This window comes from Olea europaea, unplaced genomic scaffold (assembly GCF_002742605.1).
Source record: "Olea europaea var. sylvestris unplaced genomic scaffold, O_europaea_v1 scaffold65, whole genome shotgun sequence".
Lineage (NCBI taxonomy): Eukaryota > Viridiplantae > Streptophyta > Magnoliopsida > Lamiales > Oleaceae > Olea > Olea europaea.
The window spans coordinates 1,170,129-1,190,781 of NW_019264872.1; the positions used below are offsets into that span (position 1 = coordinate 1,170,129).

The 20,653-nt window shown below is 33.9% G+C and overlaps 1 protein-coding gene across 2 annotated transcripts in view; it reads left to right on the forward strand.

Annotated features, from left to right (window-relative positions):
* The window catches only part of LOC111390108 (phospholipid-transporting ATPase 2), a 32,443-nt gene extending 11,847 nt beyond the window's left edge, over positions 1-20,596 (forward strand). Inside the window, exons 10-24 of one of the 2 annotated variants that reach the window (XR_002701850.1) lie at positions 2,326-2,422; positions 2,605-2,714; positions 2,790-2,954; positions 6,991-7,145; positions 7,294-7,374; positions 7,532-7,652; positions 8,658-8,764; positions 10,924-11,055; positions 12,392-12,545; positions 14,439-14,556; positions 14,693-14,866; positions 14,997-15,065; positions 19,133-19,260; positions 19,659-19,809; positions 19,907-19,974. Coding sequence is in view for 1 of the 2 variants with exons in the window: in XM_023015103.1 (XP_022870871.1) it covers positions 2,326-2,422; positions 2,605-2,714; positions 2,790-2,954; positions 6,991-7,145; positions 7,294-7,374; positions 7,532-7,652; positions 8,658-8,764; positions 10,924-11,055; positions 12,392-12,545; positions 14,439-14,556; positions 14,693-14,866; positions 15,014-15,065; positions 19,133-19,260; positions 19,659-19,809; positions 19,907-20,242 (2,081 nt within the window). In the remaining variant the exon portion in view is untranslated. Of the gene's footprint in view, positions 1-2,325; positions 2,423-2,604; positions 2,715-2,789; positions 2,955-6,990; positions 7,146-7,293; positions 7,375-7,531; positions 7,653-8,657; positions 8,765-10,923; positions 11,056-12,391; positions 12,546-14,438; positions 14,557-14,692; positions 14,867-14,996; positions 15,066-19,132; positions 19,261-19,658; positions 19,810-19,906 lie in introns of both variants that reach the window. The other variant, XM_023015103.1, reaches the window with a different exon arrangement.
* The last annotated feature ends 57 nt before the right edge of the window (positions 20,597-20,653 follow it).

Sequence of the window (20,653 nt, forward strand, 5' to 3'; positions counted from 1 at the left end):
CTGTTCAATTTATTATCCCGTATTAAAATTAAGCATGGTAAAGCAAATAACTTTGAAGTCTGCTCTCCTCCCTATCTTTGTTTGTTGAATAGAAATCCCTCTTCCCTTTCTGAAACAAGAAGGGAGATCCTTTTCTATTTAGACTATACAGAACTTTAGTTGGTTGTTGACCAATGGAAAGCATTGTATCGGAGAAAATGAAGGCCAAACCTGAAACCTAGAACCTCCAGAGTGAGACAAGCAACTGTCCACTGGACAATTCCTAAATGCACACCAAACCTGCTCTCCTCCCTATCTTTTTTTGTTGAATAGAAATCCCTCTTCTCCAAAACTATTCCTAGATATTCTCTTGAAGGACGACTACATGGATGTGGGCACCTCAACCATGTATTAGGGGAGGCGGTACTATGGGAGAACACATGAGGGTAAAAGCTGTAGGCCAAAACCATGCACATAGGTCTTTATTTTATTTTATTTTTTTTTGTTTTTTGTTTTTTTTTTTTGGGGGCACCTCTTTTTCTCTCTAGGTTTTCTGTGCCTGACAAGACTGTCTTGGAGGCACCTTATACACCTAGCAAGAGCCTTGACCTAGTTTTGACCAAATCTTCTAAACATTCAAGAATTGCCATATAGTTAGTATCAAGTATAATATACTTGTATTCCATTGTTATTTTAGTGGCCATTGAGGAGTCCCAGTCGGACCCTAATAATGTAAGCTCCAGTTTTCTTAACTTACACCTGATCAACTCCCGAATTCTTGGTTCAAATCATTATTCCCAGACCACTTCACTAAAGGCCTAAAATTCCACTCTTGGATTATGTGCAATTAATGAAGCTATAACTCTCAAAACTGAGATAGTTAAGTCTTTTAATCATTCTTCTAATGTGTTATTCTTGTAAACCTCCATCGAACATCTGTAATTGAAGTTGGGTGCAAGATTACCATTTTATGCCTACAATTACATCTTCCTCTTCGGGTCAATTTTCCTCTAATGGATCACTGTGATTACATCAGAGCCATTTTTTAATATTAAATTATTGATTCCAGATTAATACAAGTATTGAAAAATGTTCGAAGGGTTGTTTATCCATCAACAGAGGGTAAACTGTTTCATATTGTAACATATGTTCCCATGTCTTCCTTAATCTTACTTCCGTGATATTGAGATGTTGACCACATCTTCATTTTAATCATCTGTAACTTAAAAAAGTTGGAAGGGCATGGGGTACTTTATCCATTCAGAATTCCTGTAATCATTTAGTGATCAAGTGAAAGATATTCGATCAACACCGATAATATTGAATTAAACCTCACATGATTTTGTCCAATGCATTCCAAATGAACTATTGTACGTCCCTTGAAGTCTCTACACTTATGACTGAAGATTAGTCATTCACCGATTCGTGAAGTAGACAACGATATGGCCGACAATAATTCATAACCATTCCTATTATCTTAGATCCTTTTAATATCTGTTCGTTAACCCAAATACGCAAATTAATTAAAATAGTGAATAAATCTCATTCAGTCCTAAACCATAAATGTCTAACAGATGCATATGATTCCGCTTTTATGACACTTATCCTAATAGCTGATAACTTGTTATGGCATTGACCTTTGTGCACTATTTCCTATCAAATTACTGGGGACAAACTCCTTTGCCTGCATTCTGGACACTTCTGCTTGCTGCGAAGCAATTTTTTGGTGGGTGGGGACTAATTTTTTTTAAAACGCATGGAATTCTGGTATCTTAAAAAGTCTTACCTCATGGATTAGCGGATCCATCCATTTGAATGGTTTTGGTTGAAGACTCTAAACATGATATCATGTCTGGGTTTTGGGGTCCCAGTCTCCATCATATTGGATTGTACATGTTTTCATCTGCATGTTTTGTTATTCATTATTTCTTTGAGTGTTCAGGCCCATCAGTGGTACTGAATGTTGGTTTCAATATACCTAGAAAAAGGATTATTCTTATTCACAGGTTTTATACACACCCTACATTTGCAAGTAATAAATGTGACATCCTTGGATGATTCATGAACTGAATAGGAAATTTAATCCATTGTCAATTAGGTTTGGTTGGATGGTTTCTTAGTGTAGATTTTGAAGTGAGTTTGATAATTAGTTTTGTTCCCACAGCTAGAAGATAGACTTCGTTTGTTTAGTCTTTGTTATTGGTTTCATTAATATGTCTGAACTGTCAAATTAATATTTGTACTATTTGGTGTTTTTCTGGTTGACGAGGTAATATAGCGAGGCTTCCTTTATAGTTAGTGAAAACAAAAAATTGATATTTACTATTCGTCATTTGTGCTATACAGATGCAGAGCTGCTTAATGCCGTATCTACTGGTTCCACTGATGTCATTCAATTTCTAAAAGTTATGGCAATATGTAATACTGTAGTTCCTATACAAAGGTAATCTTGCATGTCTATTTGTCAAATTCTCCAAGACCACTAAATGTGTATTGAAGCAAAATTGAAGAAAAGAGTGATATTTTCTATTGGTCTTAGCAGCAATATGTCGTCTCAGTGGTGTCCTATTTTAACTGAGATTTTTGTGTCTACATCATCGCTGATTTCCTTTATGAATTCTACAGCAACACTGGAGTAATCTCATACAAGGCACAATCTCAAGATGAAGAAGCTCTTGTAAGAGCTGCTGCTAGCTTGCACATGGTTTTTGTTAATAAAAATGGGAATGTTCTTGGTAGGTGTAACTGCATTTTTCTGTATTTTCTGTTATTTGAGGTGGAAGATAACACAACTTTTTCTGGTCATGCAGAAATAAATTTCAATGGTTTATTACTACGGTATGAAGTGTTGGACATTCTGGAGTTCACTTCTGACAGGAAAAGAATGTCTGTAGTGGTTAAATGTTGCCTAAGTGGAAAAATTTACCTCTTGTCCAAAGGAGCAGATGAAGCTATTCTTCCCCTTGCACGTTCTGGTGATAACTTTTTCTTCACTTTATCAGTTTTCCAGTCAGTTACTGGGCCTTACTGCTGTAAGCTATTAATGCAATCATTAGGATAAGATATGAATATCAACTCCCTATGTGACTAACAATTTACACAAAAAAATAATCTTCAATATGTGGTTAGGAAGGAATAACATCTGTAATGACCCAAATTTTTATCTTTGGAATCATTATACATGTACCGTAAAATAATACTTTCATAAATAATAAAAAAACGTAATATCTTTTGAATGTGAAATGTTTAAAACAAATTTTAAAGAAAATACAATAAACATCATTAAAATTAACTACTTAAATCATTATTTATTTTCAACCACGCAAGCACAATCCACCTCTGATCGCCTCGAATCAGCCTCTTTTAATTACCTATAAAATATTTAACATATACATGTGAGACATAAATCTGAGTAATATAGTAATAATGAATTTCCATCTCATATTTAATTATGGAAAATCATAACATACATATGGAGACATGAGAAATAAAATCCGAACTTCGTGGCTATAATTCCCGTGCGTAGGACTACTAAACTCTGGTCCTTTGAACTTACACATATAGGATCCTTATCATAATCATAGCTAGAATTTTTGTATCATCATATTTATAACATAAATTTTCGTAATTTAAATAATGAAAAAACAATTTGTACTACTACACTTACCTTTCACTTGATAATTAAAAAATGATAGAAGAAGTGATTGTTGGAGGGAGATCCTTGAGCCGCGTGCCGGGTTGTGTGTTTGTGTAAGTGTATGACTAAATTTAATATGAAAAAGACAAGAGAAAGAGTAAAGGTGTAGAGACAAAGTGATAGAGATAGAGATAGAGAGGAAGAGTGCAAATAATTGGTGAGGGATAGTCCAATGTTCAGTTCAACTCCTATTTATAGTGCAAATTCTTGGACCATGTATGGAAAATTGAAAGGGAATGACTAGATGTTAGGCATGGTCAAAACATAATTAGTGCATGTCTTAAAAGTTGTCAAATCAATTCTTTTAATCATGTGATCAAATCAATTGACTTGACTTGAATCTTGGTGTAAATAATGCATGTGGTCTAATTAATTACCTTAGTTTATGTGGTCAAAGCAATTACTTTGCTTAAAATGTGGTGAATAATGCGTGTGGTCAAATAACTCATCTCTAATCATGGCTAATTGACATATTTACATATAATTTCATTTAACTTTCAATTTTACTCTTCACTTAGGTCCTCAAACTATTGGCTAGTAATTAATAAGGTCATTTAACTAAGTCATTAACCAATAAGGTCATTAGACTTTAATAATAGCGCACTTAAGTCTTAATTTTTAAATCTAATGACTAGCAATAAAAAATTCGGGATATTACAATATCAGTATCTATGAAAGCAACGAGCCATTATGTAGTATCATCAATACAATTTACTCTAGATCTGACTTTCTTATTTACATCTTTCGAGGACTTGTCTGACTAGCTAAACAACTAAAACTACCATTGATTTATTTATTGGCCTCAATAACCTTCAGGCATGATTTTCTTCTATTAGTTCTCCATTAGTGCATTATTTTACTGGAGGTTGCCGAGTGACATTCTTTTAATTTTCTATTCAAAGTTGGCATATGGAATACTACTTCCTCTTTTGGTTGAATTGATGACAAGAAGATTCCAAGTCTTTTGACTTGTAATAAAGAAACTTGAGTAGTAATACTGTCCATAATCATCAACTAGGTAACACGAACTTACCCCAAGTATGAGGCTAGTAATACAACGCCCTTGCTGTAACTTTTTTAGATAAGTACTTTTTAGGACACTATAGTTGCATTCAATAGCATTAGTGTATAGACAACATTTTTAATGATTCGACCTCTGTGCCCAAGCCGTTAGTTTATGTACTGTTCGCTTTGAGAGAGTCTGAATTCATCTTACTTCTCATGAATTTTATCGCGTCTTCAAGGATTTGAACCCAAGATCTTTGTCTTATAAGAAACTTTAAGCTGAATCCGTGAGGGGTAAGATGGGTTCAAGCCCTTCAAAAACTGATAGTAAATAAGTTAATGGCTTAGACTTTTCTAAAGTGGAGAATACGTAAGCTAACAGTTTGGGCATAGAGGTCGGATCGTTACAAACATGCATTTTATTTGTAATGGCCCGAGTCTCGTGCCCCAGTCTTTGTCATGTATTGTTCGCTTTGGAATGACATCTTCCCTCTAACCCTTTATGGCTTTCTATCGCGTCCCCTCGAAGTTGAACCCAAGAGTTTTGCCTTATGGGATATTTAAATTGAATTGTGGTACCAATTGTTGAAAACATTTAATAAAGATGAAAATATAGACCAATTTATGAGGGTTTTGGTTACTCTTAACATGGTTGACCTTTTAAAATGTAACTCCTAGTCTTAAGATGATACCAGAGTCCATGCAACTTCAATGAGCAATTCAATCCGATTAAGAATAAAAAAAGAGCACGTGAGTTATTGGTTTGATCAAATGAGTTACCATCATGCGGGGCATGCCCACATTGTATAAAGATGAAGTGATAGATCAATTTATGAAGGATTGGGCCACTCCTTTTAACAAGGCTGTCATTTTAAGATGGAACCCATGTTTTAATACAATTGGTACTAGGATTCAATTTAAGTCCCTTTAAGAGGCATCTAATAGCTTGGGTACAAACGTTATAAGAAATCTCCTCATTTTTTTTTTTTTGGGTAACGATTCAACCTTTGTGCCTAAACCATTAACTTATGTATTATCCACTTGGGAAGAGCCTACACATTCACCAAATTTTAAATGATTCAAAGATCAATTATTAAAAATAATGATTGGGTAAGAGTATCTTGAAGCACTTCTATGATGGGCTGCATCCTTTGGTCCTATTTGACTATGAGTTTGAGGATAATGCCATTGCTCAGATATAATTTTAGCTAGGGATGTTTCCATATCGAATGCAGATAGTAAAAACTTTTGCTAGTGTTGTTGAACTTAAAGTTGGTGGAAGTTAGACCACACAGTGCTGGTTTGGTCAGCATGGGTTTACTTAATTTTATAACATGTTGTGGAAGGCGAGCGAATTATTTTCTTCCCCAATCAGTTACTTTCCATGTTTAAAAAAAAGATGAGACTGAATAAAATTGTGAAATTAATTATGAAGAAACTGTGAATAGATATTGATGTATGCAATGGATTCTATCTAAGGAAGGAACATATATACAGGAAATAATGCCTATGATATTGAACTACAAGTTTCAAAAGTTTAACTATCTGGTTATAGTTATTCCTAAAATTTCTCCCTAGTTAACTGCATAAAATCGGCCTAGATCTTTCCAAGAAAGTTCTAAAATCTGCATTGCAGGGGAACATGTTTTTCTTGTATCTGCTCCCTCTTTTAGTCATGATGTGGTTTAGGGGGTGGCCACCTAGCCAGCCCTGTATTTTGTTTTTTACTATATCTTTTTTGAACTCTTCTAAAAAAATTGAGATGCTCACGTGCCATGGTCAACGAGCTGAGCTTGGCTCGGCCTTTTCCACCCCTAATGTGATTTGAACGTGAATTAAGGTAAGCCACATGATAATTAAGATTGTTTACTACTGAAAATGCTGAAGAAAAAATTTAGGTATGCAAATATATGACCACATAACATTCCTTCACGAGCTTCTTTGAATTTGAGTATATTGTTCCTTCTTGAATCTGCTTGAACTGATGTCAGTGTCCTCTGAACTCTGGAAGCTTAGGTCACCTATTTACAATATACAGAATAATGAAAAAATGACAGCTCCTCTCTTGTTTCTTAATCTGAACTATTTATTCAATTTTATCAAAAGAATCTTGACATCTTCCTATAGGGTCTGTCCCTTATTGTATTGGTGCTTGTCTCTGCATGATTTCTTTCCGTTTGGTTCTTTGAATTGTTCATTACAACTTGTAATAGGCTTGCTGTGTTTCCCATGTTTTTTGTTAGAAATGTCGACTTCCAGTTTTGGTGGTTAGTCAATTAATCTACATACCTGCTAATCTCTATATTCAGGACAACAGACAAGAACTTTCTCTGAAGCTGTCGAACAATATGCTCAACTAGGCCTGCGGACATTATGCCTTGCTTCACGCGAATTAGATGACGACGAATATCGAGAATGGTCTTTGATGTTTAAAGAGGCTAATAGTAAATTAGTTGATAGAGAGGTACATGCAAGGGTTACTGCTATTTGTTTATCTTCTTTCTTTCTTTTCACACCACCCTTTGTCTGATCGACCATCTTTATCTATTTGTCTAGTTGTAGGTTCATTTGTTGCAGTAGCAGCTATTTACTCTACTTACTGTATTTTGCAGTGGAGAGTGGCTGAAGTCTGCCAAAGATTGGAGCATGATTTTGAGATTCTTGGAGTAGCTGCCATAGAGGATCGTCTACAGGTAATTCCATCAACCTAATGAATCATTGAATAACCACTGGAGAAAATTGATTACAATATGCAAGTGGGCAACTCTTGTTTTCCATAGGTTATGATATTTTTTTGATCAGCTGCTCATTAGGTAGTTTGCTCTCATTTGTTTCTTTGATAACAACTAGGATGGTGTACCAGAAACAATCAGCACACTTAGGAAAGCTGGAATAAACTTTTGGATGTTGACTGGAGACAAGCAGAACACTGCAATACAGATTGCCCTTTCTTGCAATTTTGTGTCACCGGGTAATTCACTTAATTTTTGGCTTATTCTTGTGCACACACATGGCTGGATGATTATAAATAGGCGACACTTATCTTTTGCACGAACAACAATGCAGATGCATTTTTAATGAACATGATATGCTTTGACATGTGAATGAGGCAAACTTGTTTGAGACATATCATTTGATTCTGCAAGCAACACAAATATTACCTTTACATTCTGTCCGAATGCAATTGATGGCACATTCCTTTCTGAAAGTTCAAGAACAACGTCCATTTTCTCAAAATGGACATTCTCTAACAAAACCGTCTTCCTTAAAGTACATAATTTGACTCGTATGATTGTGACCTCATGTTTGGGCTAAAAATGATTAGTTCAAGTGCTCCTTCAACTCTTTGCTGAAACTTTAATCGAATGAGCCCATCCAATTCAAAGTAAGAGGAGAATTATTTTATTATCTCTCTGTCCACCCCTTCTTGCATCTTCCCTACAACATTCTTCTGCCCTTGCTTTAATGTGCTCCAGACAGTTGCTCTCCACGATTTCAGGGATATGGAATTTGGTGAAGTGTTCAACAGAAATGACTATTATTTTGTTAAAGATATTTGTTTGAGCAATTTGCTAACCCAACAATCAAGGTCTTTGAAACTAAAGAAAGAAATATGGAGGAGTCAATAAAGTTGTAAGAATGTTGCATTTAAGTTCATCTAGTGAAGATAAATTGTTTGCCAGCATATTGAGATGGTTTCAGTACATTTAATGAAGGCTGTTAAATGCATTGAATGGGAGAAGTGATGGATCAGTATAAATGGTAAATTAGAGGAAAATTGTGACCTATAATCACATGGACTGAGTTAATTAAAAAGACTTGGAACCTTTGTATTTTTTTTTTTTTGACGTGACTCGCGCAATAGTGGAATGGAAAGAGGATCCGTATGGTGTAGCCCAAATAAGTATAGGGTAAGGCTTTAGTGAGATGTCTTGAGTTTTTCATGATTCGTACTTATGTTGTACAATATTTACAGAGCCTAAAGGCCAGCTTCTTTTGCTTAGTGGGAAAACTGAAGATGAAGTTTGTAGGAGTCTAGAGAGAGTTTTGCTTACTATGAGAATCACAAATACTGAACCTAAGGTATGATTTCTTGACTTCATGAATTCAAAAGATATAACTGAATTGCTATTGTCAATGTGAACTTACTATCAAATATTGAGTGGCAGAGATACAATTGAATTGATTTTATGGTCACTATATTATATATTGAATTAAAATGACAAAAGAATTTGTTTAGTTTATTGAATAATCTGCTGGTTTAATGCTGCAAATAGTATCATGATATTCTTTACTCCTGTAGAAAATTCATTATTTTAAGTGCGTTGTAAGTAGATCGTCCCATTATTGATTCAGTCAGGAGTAACCATGCGAAAAGAAGCCATTAGATTAGGATTCCTTTAATTGTGGTTATCTTAAATTTTCTACACTAACCTGTTAAATTTGTTATTTTATGATTACTCGCCCTACATCACCTCTCCTTTTAGGAAGCCTCTTCCAGTAGGGAAGTTTGTGAATGGATCTTTAGGACCATTCGCTCATGAAGAGGATGATTTTTATTTATCTTGTGATGACCATATTTTGAGTGACATGGAAAAAAAAATATTGGTTGTTTGGTGATACAAAGTATCACTGACAAGATAGTACTCGGGCTAGAAGACCATTGCCAATATTGCTTATACTTAAGTGATGTCCTGTAATAAATGCACCTATTTGGCATATAAAACACCCAGAGTTGGTGCAGTATTTTTGGAGGGTATTTGTCACCATGTTGGAAAGAGAAATCTTTCTTTTCATCGTTTTGTGTGTGTGGAAAGAAAAGATAGGTCCTCACACAAGACTAAGAAACTTCGTTGAATCTTATTACTATTTCTCGAAACAAATTAAAATGGGGAAAGGCGATTCATGGATTGATATTGTTGTATAGGATTTGAGCTAGTGTATCTTCCGGTAGATGTATCGATATGATTATTTCTTGAACAAATTAGAAGAGAGGCATACCAGAACAATATAGGTTGATATGGTTGTATTTGTTTCTTTTGATGTACCGATGAATAAAATAGAGACAATAATGTTCCACGTAGTAGGGCTTTGTTGTTGGTGGTGGGAAATAGCTAGAGAAAATTTATTTGTGAAGCATGCCCTTGTTAGCTAGTTCTTCATTCAAAGCTTCAAAAAAACTCTGATTTTATTCTATGAGGCACTACCATAAACCAAGATAACATATAGAGAATTCATATTACTATGTTTTTGAATCCATAGAACTCAGCTGAACAACATTATAGCTGATTTTTTCTTTTAATTGGTGGGTTCTTTGTTTAGTGCCCGTTGTTGATGTTGTTGAAGACATTAAAATGATATACATTGATCATATAACTGCATCAGCTTTTAGATCAAGTGATTCAATATGATGTCTTAGCAAGCAAAGGTCTGGGTTCAAGTCTTGCAGCTGCCCATTTATGAAACTATTTACATATCAAGCTTTGGTGGAAAAAAAGGATCCCACCTATACGAGAGGGCATATTGGAAACAATGTTTTAATGATTAGCTTAAGCTTTAATATCAAATATTTCAACATTTGTTATGAACTTGACGGATCTTCTATTAACAAGAAGGAAAATGTAATACTGTAGTCTTGCCTCTCCAGGCTGAAGCAATTAGGATAGACTATTAACTGCAGTTTTTCTGCACATTTGATGCCATCCTCATTTGCTGACTAGGATAAAAGACTTATCTGTAGCATAGGCATTTTGAACATGATATTCAAGGTTGTCTATATATGAATTAAAGATGGCATCAAATTGAGAGGAGCGATTTGATATTCTCTAGGCAAATTAGGTCAATAATTTTAATGGTTGTATTATTAATACAGAAGTAAATGAGGTTAAGCAATTGAAAAGGTGGTAAGAGAATTTAATATATTAATGAACTTGGTATATTTTTCATGTGCAAAGAGTAGTCAAGAAAATTTAATGTAAGTAGTGTCTTTAATGTTTCATTTTCTATGTAAGCCCTTTATAAGTGTTCACAAAGTAAGATCTATTCAAAAAAATGTCTTTTTATTTATTTTATCATGCTTCTATTTTAAGTATTGAATCTTAGTAATTGACTTAAAGATTTGTTGATTCAGTTTGATGATTATAAGTGTAATTTGCATTTGTTTTGAGATTCCTTTTTGTACCCAATGATTTCCTTTTCTTTTTTGTAGAAAGCATCTTATTGCTGATACTTGATTGTTGCAGGATGTAGCTTTTGTTGTTGATGGCTGGGCTCTCGAAATTGCCCTTAAGCATTACCGTAAAGCGTTCACAGAACTTGCAATTTTGTCAAGGACTGCTATATGTTGTCGTGTTACTCCATCCCAAAAGGCCCAGGTTCTCTAATTGGATTTAGTATAATTTTCGTTCTTATTATCTGGTAACTATGATAAGGTAAATATGAAGACAAAAATATCACGAGGAATCATCCATTTGTCTCAACATAAGGACCAAATCAACTGGAATAAAACTTCTACAATTTCATCTGTTAGGAGATATTTCCGAAAATTTCCACATCCTCGCAAATGATGATTTGTTATACGACTTTTTCCTCTCTATACGGCAAGAGATTTCCTTATATTTCCTGTTCATAATGTATTTCAAATAGCATATAAACCCACAAAATTAATTACAAACTGCAATACTTCATAGAAGATGGTCTATAGTACCGTTCCTGAGAGTTCTGCACCATTGCTTTGATTTTCCAATTGTTCCATCCACTCCTCTCTGAACTGCCAGCTTCCTTCTGCTGCCTCTTTGAAACTCAAAGAAATTTGATGGGGACCCAACCATCTCTCCCAAAAGCCCAGGCTTGAGGATGATTGAATCCAACAATTATTAGAACCAAACAATACCTTACGGCCCCAAATCTGACGTCCACGGCGGCCCACTCCAAGATGACCTTCGCTTTACCCGGCCGGCCCTTTTTTAGCTGCTGGTATTCGGCATTTCGCTTGGGTCGCCCCTTCTGGAATTCGAACCTGTAACGTGGGTCTGCTCTGATACCAATTGCTGGGGACCCAACCATCTCTTTCAAAAGCTCGGGCTTGAGGGTGATTGAATCCCCACAACTATTAGACCCTAACAAAATTCTGCTTTTATTTGATTCCATCTTATTTCATTAAAATTTTTGCTTTGTACTAGGCTTTTGATTATGTATCGTTTTGTCATATCTTGTTCGCGTTACCCACAATAACAACAAATTATTATCTATGAAAACTAGTTATTAGGAAGATGCAGTTTCCTATGCAGATTGCAGCTAGAGGCATTTATAGTTGGTCCTCTTGTTAATCATGAAAAATGTTATGCTGAGTTTTTGACTTCTTGGTGAAAGTTCGTCCATTTATTTTTAAGGAATTCAGTAGTTCAGGTGGAAAAGTTAGAAGATCTTTAATTTGAATTTGAAATAAAACCTAATCTAATCTAATTAGTTTCAGATGAAGATAAGGATATCTTTATTTGCACTTTGTCTGTATTTATCTCTAGTATTCTAAGTTTATTAGTCACTTTCACTTACTGGATTAGATAATGTTTAACTCTAGAATAGATAAGTTTTATAAGATATATATATATATATATATATATATTGTTATGTTTTTCTCATTAATGTTTTGTTTGGCACTTCCACTCTTTCTAGGTAAATGCTGCTGAAGTTAATTTTCTAATTTTTCAGCTTGTAGAACTTCTGAAATCATGTGATTACAGAACGTTGGCCATAGGGGATGGTGGAAATGATGTGAGGATGATCCAACAAGCTGACATTGGGGTTGGCATAAGTGGGAGAGAAGGATTGCAGGCAGCCAGGGCAGCTGATTATAGCATTGGAAGTAAGATCTTTGTTGTTCCATCCAAATTATAGTGACCTCTGTGTTGCTTCAAATCTGAAACTTCAGTAACATTTAGTTTGACATTCTATATAATTTTGTTTATTGAAAAGAAATTAATAGGACGTGAAATTGTTCTAATAATTAGTTGTTTTTGGTGTTCAAAATTCTTTGAATCTAAATGCAATAGAAAATGACAAACATGCGTTGCTGCTCATGTTAGTGGTTGCTTGTTGATAAAAACTAGTTTGACTAGTCGCATGATCTGTTCTTCTTTAGACTTGACAAGCTATTCTTCTGGCATACTTTTAATATTTGCTGAAACGTTGTTAATGTAACCCATTTGACCAACCTACATTTAGAGACTCTAGACGTAAGATTCAAGGCATTGGGAAATTATTAAAACTGATCCTATAAAAAATGGGGAAATCAAATTTTATAACAATTAGAATAGAAATTTAAGATTCAAGGCATAAGGAAACCCCTGATGCTTGGACGCTTCAAAATAGTCATGTTGAAAACGACACGACACGACACGACATGGGTATGGATATGGGATATGTGTCGGATTCTCCAAATTTCAATTGGACACTTTGTCGTTTTTGCTTCTCCTTTTTTTCCCCTCTTTTCCTTTAATTTCCCTTTTTTCTTCTTTCCTGTTTTCGCTCTCTATAAACCTAGCATCATTGCCGAAAGGGTGGAAAAGGACGGTAGCGCTAGGTTTTCCCTTCTTTTTCTTCTTTCTTTTTCTTTCCATTTTCTTATTTTTCTTTCTTTCTCTCTTTGTAATGGTGGTTTAGGGTTTCGTTTGTATAAAATGAAAATAGGTTCCATATAGTGCTGCTTAGTGCTCTTAGGTCCAAATTGCATTCAAATCCCTTATTTTCTATTTTATGTAACATTTAGTGATTCCCATTATTGAAAATTAGACCCCAGAATTTTATTTTATTCATTTTAACCCCTTATTCAATACTGATTTTCTTCTTTGTTAATAATTTATTTTGGTCTATTTAAATTGACATTTTGGATTAGTAAAAAATTAAAGTTTGAAAGACGTATCTACGTACCCTTGTCCAAAATTTTGACTCTTTTTAGCTATATTCCTGTATCCTACATTTTAGAAAATAAAAGATCCGACACTTAAATTAGTACCCGTACTCGATACTCCTATTCGAGTCCGAGCATCATAGAAGGAAACTATTAAAACTGTATCTATAGAAAATTATGAAATCAAATTTTATAACAATTAGAATATAGGTCTTAGTAAACATCTTGCTTACACAGATATGGCTAAATTTCTTGTCTTAGTCTGAATGTACCACTGAAAATTGGTTCACTTGTGTATATAAATTGGAATTTTAGAGAGACCTCAAAAACATCTACTTTTATTTTGTTACAAGTCTTTTCTTTGGAAAATATAAAATGTTTTCGTTTTACAGTTCCTAAATTTTACAATGACAAAAATATCAAACAAAAATGTTTGTGGTTCCTTTGAAATAGCCTGTCAAATTCTTATTTAAACATTAAAATTCGCCAAGATAATTCTTTTGCAAGACATTGTGAGATTAAATGCGTTCCTTTGTTGTGTTAATCATTATATTCAAACTGTTGGGAGCGGTGAAAATAATTTTCAAATTCTTTTTTCCTTGAGAGGTGTTGCATGCTCTTTTACCTTGAATACGATTCTCCACTTTGCTGCTAGGTTCCTGCTGTCTTCAGTCAATATTCTGCTTTAATTATGAATTTGCTAAATTGCAAGTCCTGAATTTATACAATATCCTACTTTTTTCTTGCCCAGTGTTTGCTTAGAAAATTTCTGCAAGTTTCATCAATGTGATATTTAGCAATCTCTAGAAGTTTCATATTTTAACATCTGCTACCCATCTTGGCATGCAGAGTTCAGATTTTTGACAAGATTAATACTTGTGCACGGGAGATATTCATATAACCGCACAGCATTTCTTTCCCAATATTCCTTCTATAAGTCCCTGCTAATTTGTTTTATCCAGATCTTGTAAGTTCTCCGAGATCAAGCTCTTCTATTACCTGCCAGCCTTCTTAATTTGGTTTTTACATTGAGTTGAGATTATTTACTTAACTGCATACTGCTTTATGTACTCTTCCTCGTGCTAACCACAAAACGTATCTAGTTTCTCTTTCATTTCAGGCGTCTCTGGGACCAGTCTTTTTAACTCTGTCAGCTTGATGGCTTATAATGTTTTCTACACTAGTATCCCTGTTTTAGTCAGTGTTCTTGACAAAGATCTTAGTGAAAATACTGTAATGCAGCATCCACAAATATTATTTTACTGCCAAGCAGGAAGGTTTGACCCTATGCTCTTTCTTTTAATTACAGAGTTTTATGTTTTTTAATTTTTATTTAAGGATTACACTGAATGTAAGCAATCCTTAAATCTTCTTTGTTAAAGATTTCCCTCCTGTTTTCTCAATCAGAATTACACCTGAAACAGGCTTCTCAATCCTAGCACGTTTGCTGGATGGTTTGGGCGCGCTCTCTTTCATGTGAGTGCTTTTTTTTTTTTTTTCAAATTTGCTTAATGCGAGAGTTGCTGGTTTGAGTTGAACTATCTGATCAAGTTATTTTGGGGTACAAAAATGGTGCTTAAGCTATATCATAATTAACAACTGGTGTAGAAACTTTGAATTGTGGTTTTTTTAATAGGGCTCGCAGGAAAGTAATTATGTTTAAAATAGTACAGAAAAAGTAAAGAAATATTCGTTTGATGGCTTTTATAATTTAATAAAGATTTTCACTTCCTGACTATCTTATAGATTGCTCATTTGGGTGGATATTCTGAGCCACTGTCACTGAGCAGGCATGGTGCTCTTGATTTATGCTTTGTATTCAAAGTGGTGATAGCTAAATTGCCTATAGATAGAATCAGGCCTGGACGACATAACTAGAGCTTTGAAGTAGTGATAGACCATCACCTCGTGTTTTGTTTCCCAGTCCCCAGAAACGGATGTAGGCTGCGAACTGGAAAGGAAATATTATTCTAAATGTGTGATTTTGATATTGAGTTATTTATGGACATGAGAGATATTGAGATATTCTGAATACAAAAAGGAAATAATGGAAACAAGTTAATGTTTTATTTGGTCTAGGACTAGTTAAACTTAGTTTGTGTGTTTTAACGGGATCCCACTGACCTGACGAGGGGAGCTAGAGCCCAATTATTTGTGGCATTCTGCTTTTAGGAGTCATTAAGGTCATTTTTTTTTTCAGAGCAAAAACCTGAGACACATCACAAATTATTTGTCGCATCCATGTTTCTGGAATATGTTTATCCTGAAATATTTTATATTGGAATAAAAACTTATCGTATTATAGATTGAGACACATCACAAATACAATAGAGTAATTAATTTGTCTGTTTTCAGAAACAATAAGTTTTCAACACAAAAAAACTTGAACGAGATATTATCATAAACTTTTAGCATCTGAATCTACGTAAATATTGTTTTTGTGCAAAATGAAGTAGAGGCTTTTGGTGTAATATTAGTAAAAGGAAACTTTTGCAACATGGATTTCTCTTTTCTGCTTGTCGCTTTCTCTTGTCATATAAGAGGAGACAATGAAGAATTCCATAACCATTTGGTGGTTATGTTGAGATGTGATGATCGGACTCTTAAAAGATGGTGAAGTATCTATTTTAATACAATGTGACATAGCTATTGTGGTGCGGAAGCGTTGATAGAATTCTTATAATAAGAATTGGAATAAGAAATGTCTAGGAATAACTTGCTTTATATTAATTGAATAATAATTGATGATGATGATGATGATGATTGTTATATGAAAATTGTACAATACGTCCTATATTTATAGGCAAATTATCCCCTGCTTCTAATAGTATTAGGAAATTGAAATAAAGAAACTAATAAAATTTTAATCTAATTAAAACTCCTATTCTATTTAATAAAGAAACTATAGTCCTAATTAAATATAATATAGAAGCCCTATTACAAGAAAACTAATAGAAAATAAACTTCTAAAAATGATAAAATATATTAGTAGTAGGAAATCAACTGTAGTTGTGATGTACTACATCAATCTCCTCCACTTCTAGAAAACTCATCCTCGAGTTTTGCTTTTGCAAGGAAAAGAAAAAGGAAAAGAAAATCTATCAATCTGGAGGAAAATACTCAAAAATTTCTATCGATACTGATATTGAAGAAATTTCAATTTCTTGATGTGCTTGATAAATGTTATTTTCTTCCAATTTCATTGTTTGAAGGCAATTTTGTTTCCACCATGCTCATCCTATTTTCTTCATAGATAATTTCTACGTAACCTTCATTACCGAAGTATGATTCAATTTCTCTTTCTTCGGTCTGCTCTTGTAAATCCGTAATGGAACACGGGTTTGCAAATGTCGTGATTCGTATACCTTGCGCCTAGCCCGTCAATCCTTGGTCCCACATGTTGTCGTCGTTGGTGATCAACGAGCTGGAGTCTCTCTTGTAGGCCTGGATCGAAGTCTGGACCTATTCTAGTGTGCGTGTTGATGTCTGCTGCAACCTTAGGGGTTCTTCTTGTTGAATAATCAGTCTCCATCATTACTAGAATTTGGGTTGTCTTCTTTCTGCCAATCATCTTGTCTGTCGGGTACTTCTTCCATGGGCTCGCGATTCTTCTCAACAATCAACACAATTGGCATTTGTGTGATTTTGCAAAGAGTCTCACACCTACCCAATTGTTCTACACTGGACTCACGGTGATTCTCAATAGTCATCGCAGTTAGTATCTGCGTGATATTGTGAAGAGATTCTTCCATCCCATCTAGTTGTTCAATTTTTTCAAACCTCCGTTCGCTGGTGGTTTGCTTGCCACTCGAACCGTCGTTAGCTATCAGATTAAGGCTAGTCCTTGCTTTGATACCAATTTTGGTGCCGAAGCGTTAATTAAAAAATGATTGATGATGATGATGATTGTTGATGTGAAAATTGTACAATACCTCCTATATTTATAGGCAAAATATCTCCTACTCCAAATAGTATTAGGAAATTGAAATAAGGAAACTAGGAAACTAATAAAATTTTAATCTAATTAAAACTCCTATTCTACTGAATAAAGATACTATAGTCCTAATTAAATAAAATAAAAAAGTCAAATTACAAGAAAGCTAAATAGAAAATAAACTCCTAAAAAAGATAAAACATATTAGCAGTAGGAAATCAACTGTAGTTGTGATGTACTACATCATATTGACATGGGATTCAAGTCAGATTCTTGGTGTTTCAGTTGAACCCGACACATGGGAGTGGAAGAAGATAGTGGACTGCTTCTGGTTCTTAAGGTAAACGTGAAGAAGAAGAAGATAGTTTGGCGCATCTTTTGTCATCTTTTTATTTTTTTAAATAAAATAAAACTTTTAAATTATTTTTAATGAAATTAAAAATAATAATAATATTTTTCATTAAAATAATAATAATAATTAAATAAATAATTAAATTTTGTATAATTTCTCATTTACTTAAAACTTTATAATTTTAAAGAAATCATTTTTTTTGGTGATTTTAGCATTGAATTTAATTGATTTCTATAAATTTTTTCTTGAAAATACTATGTAAGACCTAGCCACATACCCATATCCAAAATTTTAACCGTATCCTTATATTAACACTAGTAGTTAACATATTACGATATGGGGGGTACGGTTAAAATGATCCAATCTTTGATATATATATATATATATATATTTATTTATTTATTTTTTTGATGTAGAAATCAAGTTAAATTCATTGGCAAAATAACAAAAATAGCTTTAAAATTATAAAGTTATAAATAAATGAGAAATCATACAAAAATCAATTATTTATTTAAATATTATTATTATTTTTACTTGAATTAAATTTTTTTTTTTGAAAAGTTATTCAAATTACAAAGAATAATGGTATAAAGCACCAGTCTATATAGTATTATGTGATAGGTTCGATTAAAGGTGAAATTATGTGATTCGTTTAATTGTACCTTTCATTTAATGACATAAAGTGCCACCTAGACTGATGATGTAATACCAGTAATGTTAAATAGTGTTACTCAATTACAAAATAAAAAAGGTAATAAAAAGTGAATGAAGCCCACTTAACAATCATTTTCCAATATAACCAAAGGTGCGCCAAGCCAACTTAACAAAAGGTAAGAAAACACATCATCGTATTTACCTAATTTCACAGAGCCAAAAGTAGACTTGTCTTCTTCCACTCCCAGCTTCCGTGTCTGAGTGAAACAACAAGGATACATGTCAAGTCATGCCGACACAGGTACTTCACCATTTTTGAAGAGTCTGAGCATCACAAGTTTAGTTAGTTTATTTGGTGAATCTAGTACTTATATAGGTTCGATTGTGTGCCTTGAGAAAAGATTGAATACTTGGACATGATCAAATAATTGACCATGTTGCAGGAAGTAAATAGATCCTTAAAAGTGGCTCATGCATTGAAGCTTGTTTCTTGAATTATTACTATTTATTTATTTTTTTTTTTTGACCTTGGTAGAATATTTTCCTTCTAGGTAAAGTAATTAGTGGTTAATTTAAGTACACTGATCTTGTAATGATCTTCAGGCGATTGTTGTGTTTGTCATCACCATACATTCATTCGTTTTTGAGAAAAGTGAGATGGAGGAGGTATCCATGGTTGCACTGTCTGGATGTATTTGGCTGCAGGCATTTGTTGTTGCTTTAGAAACAAAGTAAGTTACTTCTTTTTCCTCTTGCATTTGTTGATGCTGACTGCTGTTAAGAGCTAAAGAAGTGCTAGCATGGGCCTTTGCTTTTATCCTTCTCATAAGTTTATAAGAAGGAAAAGTTCTGATTCTTGATTCTTGATTCTTACAAACTATTACTGATACAAACTCATTCATGTCGCACGCTACACGTATCCCGGAATCCATCAATCTAAGTTACACTTCTGGAAAAGAAACTATCTTGATTGGACCATATAACATTATTCATGCGAGAATCTATTGATGAAGTTTTGACTTCATTTGAAATGGAAATTTGGTGGAGCACGTCTCTGTTTTTGTTTCTTTGGTTTGTTTTGTGATTTGTGATATTTTAAATAGACCTTTTTTTTATTTTTTTTTGGCAGTTCTTTCACAATATTGCAACATCTTGCAATATGGGGGAATCTGGTAGCTTTTTATGCCATCAACTTGATTGTTAGTGCCATTCCATCGTCGGAGATGCACACAATTATGTTCAGACTATGCCGTCAGCCATTGTACTGGACTACGATTATAGTAAGTCTTATGTTTAATTTCCTTTTACCTCCATTATTAATATCTTGGGTACTTAATATCAAAATGATGATATCATGCTCATTGTATACCATTGCAGCTTATTACAATGGCAGGGATGGGTCCAGTGCTTGCTCTGAAGTACTTCCGATACACGTACAGATCGAGTAAAATCAACATACTTCAGCAGGCTGAGCGTTTGGGAGGGCCAATTCTGTCATTGGGAAATATAGAGTCTCAGTCGAGATCTTTAGAGAAAGATATCTCCCCCTTATCAATATCGCAGCCAAAGAATCGCAATCCTGTATATGAGCCTCTGCTCTCAGATTCTCCAAGTGCCACAAGACGGTCTATAGGACCAGGTACACCATTCGATTTCTTTCAGTCGCAAACCAGATTGTCTTCAACCTATATGAGAAATTCCAAGGATAACTGATGTCTCAATTCTTGATGGATTAAAGCAAGTTTAAAGAAAACTCTGTTTAACATGATTCTTGGTTCACCATCATATGACATGGCTTTAGGGATGGAATTTTGCCATGAGTATCGAGTGGTCTCTTGTAATTAATTAAAGGGCCCCGAATTTTCTTTTTACTTGGAGGTCTACACGAGAATGATGACGACTGTTGTGATTAAAGGGCATCAAGTGGATTTCAATTTTTGACAAGACCTGGGGATAAATACATTAAATCATTCTAGGGAAAAGTAATGTCGAGTATTTTATTTGGAAAATGATAAACAAATAGGGGTTGACAGACCTCTGTCCAAATAGCATGGCCCATTTTATTTACGGTATTGCAATAATTATAAATTTCAATTAGAATATAAGTTTTTTATTAGAGCATCT